The sequence below is a fragment of the Frankliniella occidentalis genome, unplaced genomic scaffold (genome assembly GCF_000697945.3).
Source record: "Frankliniella occidentalis isolate FOCC.00 unplaced genomic scaffold, Focc_3.1 Scaffold15, whole genome shotgun sequence".
In the NCBI taxonomy this organism is placed as follows: Eukaryota; Metazoa; Arthropoda; class Insecta; order Thysanoptera; family Thripidae; genus Frankliniella; species Frankliniella occidentalis.
Window position 1 is genome coordinate 1,839,774 of NW_026267145.1, and position 6,465 is coordinate 1,846,238.

The 6,465-nt window shown below is 50.5% G+C and overlaps 1 protein-coding gene across 5 annotated transcripts in view; it reads left to right on the top strand.

Annotated features, from left to right (window-relative positions):
- The window catches only part of LOC113209007 (hemicentin-2-like), a 211,700-nt gene that overhangs the window by 129,527 nt on the left and 75,708 nt on the right, over positions 1–6,465 (top strand). For all 5 annotated transcript variants that reach the window (XM_052263931.1, XM_052263934.1, XM_052263935.1 and 2 more), the window contains one exon: positions 5,849–5,959. In XM_052263931.1, coding sequence (XP_052119891.1) covers positions 5,849–5,959 — 111 coding nt within the window. The remainder of the gene's footprint in view (positions 1–5,848; positions 5,960–6,465) is intronic.

Below are 6,465 nucleotides of genomic sequence, written 5' to 3' on the forward strand. Positions count from 1 at the left end.
GGGGCGGCGGGGGACAGAAAGTGTAGCTCGCGGTGTCTCTACTTTCACGGCAGGAGGCGGCACCGCAACGTCAAGACACGGCGGCGCTGCGCTGCGGTCTGGCGGGGCGCGGCGGGACGCAGCGGCGGGATGAGAAAGAAGCAGGAGACGAGATTTGCATGAGAGAGTTCATGATTTTAAAGTTTTGCCCGTCGGTCCCGATGTGATAAACTCCCCCGTGAACTCCTCCGCCCGCCGCTGCGCCGCGCGCCGCTGACATTTCACCGCAGACGGACGCGGCGGCGGAAACTTTGCTTCATTTGTACGACGGGAGCGCCGGTTTATATTTTAGTGCGCGCGCGTTAGTTACCGCAACGAGGAGGACGGTGACAGTGCAGCTGACCCCCGCCTCGAGTGACACTCACGCCGACCTGAGCTGTTTTTTGCTTCTTTTTGAGATACATTATATTGCACGTTTCTGGCTTATGATTGAAGCCTTCATTGCTATCTGAATTGTGCAAATCTTATCGCATCAAAGCGACACAAGTATAACAGCTGTCACAAAACGAGACATTTATTCTCGTGGCCTAGTTTTCTCTTGCCTCGTCCTCACCTTCTTGAAAACGGTCAAGCCTTAATACTAAGTCAGTAATCTATTTCACACTCACTGGATTTGTACCAGGTGGCTGATTCACGCCCCGCACTTCTGTAGGTATAGTGCACCGCACGCACGTGCGGGCGGGCTTGCCTATCGCCCCTGTCCACGGCGCCTTACGCAACCCGACCTCACTCGTGCATGAGGTACAGCATAACTACAATAGTGCCTGGTATCTTTTTTTCCCACCGATCCAAGCAATCAAATTTTTCCACACAGTTCGCGGGATATCAAACAATAGACGCATATGTCATAAAAACCACTATGCACGAATATAAGTATGTTTTGCCAGTGTGTTACTGTGTTTGTCGGTGTGGGACTCTACGAGGAAATGGTTGTCGGATATTTGCTTTAGTCAAGGATGCTGGTCGGACAAGATCGAATGTAGACACTTGACGGAGATCACAAAGGGCAGGGTGGTGAGGAGCTACACCCAATGCCAAAGTGTGTGACTGAGAGATAGAGTGAAAGGGGAGGTGGAGGGAGAACGGTAGAGGGATGCGAGTGCAAGGGAAGTAAAGAGAAGGGGCGAAGAATTCGATTCAATTGGTGCGCTGCCCCCCTTTTTTCCCTTGGCCTGCACCATACCAGCTGTCGATGAGGGCATGGAGGCACCTGCGCGCATTCATAAATCCTGCCGTGAGTGTGCGGCGTGAACTAGTGTGTTGCCGGGTGACAACCGGCGCCGGTAATCCCCCACCTAGTCTTTTGCTCTGCCTCCGCACTGCCCGCCTATACGCGCCTATTCCTCCCCAGCCTAAAGGGGCGAAAAGGAGAAAGTCTGCACGGCTTACACTCTAAATGGCGAGGGACAATTTTTGTACGTAAGGCAAGATAAGTCTTTGTGCACATCTGGACTTGATACAGAATTGTATCTTCTTTGTGCACATCTGGACTTGATACAGAATTGTATCTACGTTTCATCCAAAATATAGCATTTTTGTACCTAGCCTAGGTAAAATTTATTCCTCCATACACTGGTAGATTCCTGCAAAGCAATGCTTTGCAGAACTGTCAAGTATTTAGATCCTTTGTTACCACGTAGCATTTACTTTGCAATTGCAAAGTGGTGATTTGCAACTGCAAAGTGACGCTTTGAAATTGCAAAGCGATGCTTTGCAGCGTGTTTCGTTGCTGTGCAATTGCAAAGAATCACTTCGTAATTGTGAGGTAAATGCTTCTTAGTCTGAAAACTTGGCAGTTCTGCAAAGCCTTGCTTTGTAGGAATTTAACAGTGTATAGACAAATTAGTATCTGGTGTGCTCAAAGACACATCTAACCTATGTACAAAAATTGCCCCCCCGCATTTACAGTATACGGTGTGAAACATTCGGAATGCACACCATGTAGGTAAACGGTGTTTTCCAGGAAAGAATCAGCCGGCATCTGGCGGCATTCCTTCACATTATTCTACCCCCGCGGTGCCCGATGGTGTGATGCCGACGAAGATGCCGATAATGAGCTGAATCCTGGACAACAGCCTCGAGTATATCATCGATCAGTCTGTAGAACATTAAAATAACAGTGTTCTGAAAGGCGCCCCCAGAGGATCACTGTGAGAGGCATAAAGAGCGCCTTTGTGCAAAAAAGGGGCGGGAACTGGAGGGGCTGTCATGGGGGGTTTACAAAGTGCATTGCCGCCCGCCTAATCAGCTTAGGGACGTCGGCGGGTAATTGTGGATGAGAAAGAAAAGTGGGGAAAAAATATGCAGGCTTTGTGGTTACTGGCCAATGAACTGCCGTAGGATGGGGGTGGCGGGAACGGTGGGGACAGCCAAACAGCATATACGGTTGTCGGACACCAACAAGTCCCTATCAAGTTCAAGTAGCACTTTGGAGAGACATGATGATCCGATCCGTAGATCTGTTTGTTTCCAGATCTAACACTGGAATAAACCGTTTGCTTCCTCTTAAGAGATTTGCGCTAGACCACGTCTCGCGTAACAGGCTTCCCGATATATTACGGAACACTCTTACGTTACCACACACTTGCCGCACGTCTGTCTGCCTTGAACTCAGACACTCCATTCAAAGGGTAGAAAAGAAACGAGGATCAACAATTGAATTGAGCTTTGCCATCGCTCCGCAAGTCGTTAGCCTTCGTGGCAAGTGGCTATGTTAGCATTACCATAGCTGCTTGTACCACAAACGTTACTTGAAAGCGCAGTTAGTCGTTTTCCTTTTTCTCTTCCTCCACACGACAGATTTTCACTGTGAGTTACGCTTTTGAGATGCCTGCCTGAGTGAATAAACCTCCTTATTAGAGAGGGCCGTGAGGTGAGCCCGAGCCATTGGCGAGGAGGAGGGGGGGCAAGCCAAGAGACTACAGAGACTACACTGGAGTCTCGTGGGCAAGCGATGGCGTGGATCCATAAGCCGGTGGCTACCAGGGCGACCAGTGCGAATAAGTGACAGACTTCCTATGAAATACGGTCGCTGGCTTCATTTACGACAATTCGGCGACATAAACGAACGAAGACTTGGGTTTCTGCAGTTGTTTCTGGTGTGTGAAGACGGATTGCCGCCCGGTCCATTCACAACGTTGCCATCCAACCACTGAATCTTGGTGAGCAGAGCTCTGCTCTGCCCGGCTGTGCCCGCCTTGGCTGTGTCGCATGCTCTGCGCAGCGCACACTCGGTCTCCGCAGCCCCGTAAGAATGTATGGCCGCCTGCCCGGGTAGGACGCCGTACCCACGGCTGGAATGCGAGCGCCTGCGGTCACGTGGGTAGGCCACTGGCTCTGCGCCGCTGCCTTGCGGGCGGCTGGCGGAGCGGAGGGAGGGCGAACAGGGCTGGGGTGGGGGTGTAAGGTGGGATACCTGCCTGCCTGTCCGGCGCAGACCTGTACAGGTATGGACGACCTGCTCACCCGCTCCGAGAGGTTCCTCCCTGTCGAGCAAGAGCAGCGCGCACTGGCGAAAATGTCCGACCTCTCTCTAGTCTCGTGCAGACCACTCTCTTTCTCTCTCTGCCCTTCTCTCCCTCTCTGCCCCTTCTCTCCCTCTCTGCCCCTTCTCTCTCTCTCTCTCTCACCTCCCTCCCTCTCCCTTCTTCAATGCCGCTATACACTCTAACCCCGTACCTCCCCCTCCACCTTTCCTAAATGAAGCCAAAAGCTGTCAAAGTTGGCAAACGCGTACTGACGTCGGAACGCTACGGCTGCTCGACATCGCTTCTCCTGCAGCCCCCCATGCACTGCCAGTTAAGGTTGAATGAAAGGGGCGCATAAGAAGGAATCGTTTCGATGAGCAATTTTTGTGGCCAATATTTGGGAATGATTAATCACTTACTGCACCACGTCCAGTGTTTAGGCTGTAACATTTTGCGAGTTAAGTATGGTTCGCCCAATGATTTTAGTTTTTGTGCATACTGTAAAAAATGGTAGTTGGAAATCAAACACATAAGTGATGACACAACTGTGTCACAACAAAAGAGTTGTTAACCAATTGGTTGACAAACAACAGTTGCTTTCGATAAGGAAAATTTCTTTTCACATGTTCGTACCTAAACAGGTGTCGAGGAACACGATTGGTTGGTTTCTAACAAAAAATGTTGTAACTTTACTATAACTTTTGTAACACAACAAATAAGATCGTTTTACAAGAATGTCATCCATCATAAAAAAAATGTAGCGCGGCACGCTCTCATGTGGTTGTATGACATTCGACCAACAGGTGCAATGAAAGCCGTCATTTAAGATGCCATGTATCGCGCGTCGCCCACTGCAGCCCACCGCGCCACGTCAGCACCACGGCTCCTCAAACTCAATTACCTTCCTTTCTCGTCCGGGCGGGGCCTGGTGGGCAGGCTGTGCTGGTGGGAGGCGTGGCACCTGTACTCGAGTTATGACTCCTCCCTCCCCCTCCTCCCCCACACCCCTTGACTCAAAGGAGCTTATGTAATTAAATCTGGACGTTCCGGGCATTAATCTTTCTCCGTCATAAAGGAGGGTACGTATAACAAGGTACGGGGACATGATGACAAGACCATCAGGGTAGTTTCCCCGGCGTCCCTCCGCCCTCCAATGGCCTCTTGCAGTGTATTGGAGTATTGTGTTGACTCGCGCACAGTGTGCTTTTGTTTGATAAGGATGGAGAATTTGCACCGCCGTCCTTTGTCATCCCCTCCTTCCCTGTTCTTTTTGCGTATAAACCTTTTTTGATGCGGTGCGCCGTATATACAACACAGCGGTGGTATATTCTCGCAGTTTGTTCGTTTTTGCCGCGCTGCCTCGCTATTGTTTTGGCGGAGAATGGCCGCCCCCTCTTCCTTGGAGAAGTCTTTTAAAAGTGATTGTCCGCAAAGAGGTCAAGTCGAGCAACAAGAAGGCGCGACCTAACAAGGGTGGGCACAATGGCTGGATTATTCGGCTTGAGGCTCGCCTAACGACAGACAAACTAAATGCCCCGTACATTTCGGGTTGTATACCCCTAAAGTTAATACTTATTGTTATGTTTTTAACTTTCTAGCCACTTTTATTATCAATACATTTTTTCTCTTATTTGAAAATGTGATCTGCTAACTTGTACAGCGTGTAGAACTAAGCAGCATAAACTAAACAAAACGCGATCAGAAATTTATCCGAGTATTCTTTTTAAAGAGTTGTACTTAAAAACAAAGTACAATTCAAGCTTTATCTACCATCACGGGACGCGCCTCAGAGCCGGGAAATGGTGCAGAGCAGAGATGCACACGGCTGTCTGTCTCTCAAGAAAGTGAAGGGTCCACGGGGTTTCCGAACGATTATGTATGTGCATAAAGCTCTGTTTTATTCATGATTCTTAGTAGAGGGGGCAAAAAAAACTAGCCTCCTTCCTTCGCGCCGGATGCGAAACTTCGTCGGAGTGCGAAGAAGCAAGCTCCCCGGGTACGGGAGTGTTTATTCCACGGTTTATTCAGATAAAAAAGTGATGGACCCGCACGGCGTGGAATCTGATTTTCACTCAACTGCTGTCCTTAACCTTGCGCGCACCGAAATGTGTTCATAAAACAACGTCGGCCCAATTTGAGCGGCTGGTTCATTGCAGATTGCTCTCCTCCCCGGGGCTGGAGGGCGACAGCCGAGGGGAAAAAACAACTTAATTACGCAGTGAGGTGGCGGCCGTAATTCTTCGTGACAGCTGGTTCCTCGAGCGTGTTGTCTGCGGTATCTCGGGAACAAATCTTGCGCTTAATTAATGACGGATTTTTTCCCTCTCTTCTTCTGTCGCCAGTTCCGCCGCACTCGCTCAACGTGTACGACATCTCTGGGAAGAAAGTCAACTCCTCGATCGGACCGCTCCTCGAGGGCGACAATATGGTGCTCAAGTGTGAAGTCAGAGGAGGTAAGTTATTTTTGTATATTTGTACTACTTGTTTTTCTTTTTTGGTGTGTTTGTTTTGTCGCCGTTCGCCCATTGGTTTAGTGTCGTAACGCCCCCTATTGAAGACGCACCTTTGACTAGTCTGACGAGCAGGGACAATGGTGACCGCGGACAGTCCTAGGCGGGGGCGCTACAGTGGGGATGCTGTTGCTGGGCTGGCCGTGTCCTCCCACGGCTCGGCTTGCGCGCCCGAGCAGGCTCCTCAGTCCCCCCGACCCCCTACAGCTCACCCTACAGCAAGGCATCGGAACGGTATAAAAATTGTTGGAGACGCGACTAGAAAGTTTTATGGCAGCGGCATGGCCGTGATCGACGTTTTCCTCGGTGGCGGCGGGGACAATGCTGTCCGACCACTAACTTTCTCGTGGCGCTTTTTTTCCCCTTGGGGGGGAGGGGGGGGGCCCTCCCTCTCCGCCCCTTCTCTCTCTCTCCCTCACCTCCCTCCCTCTCCCTTCTTCAATGCCGCT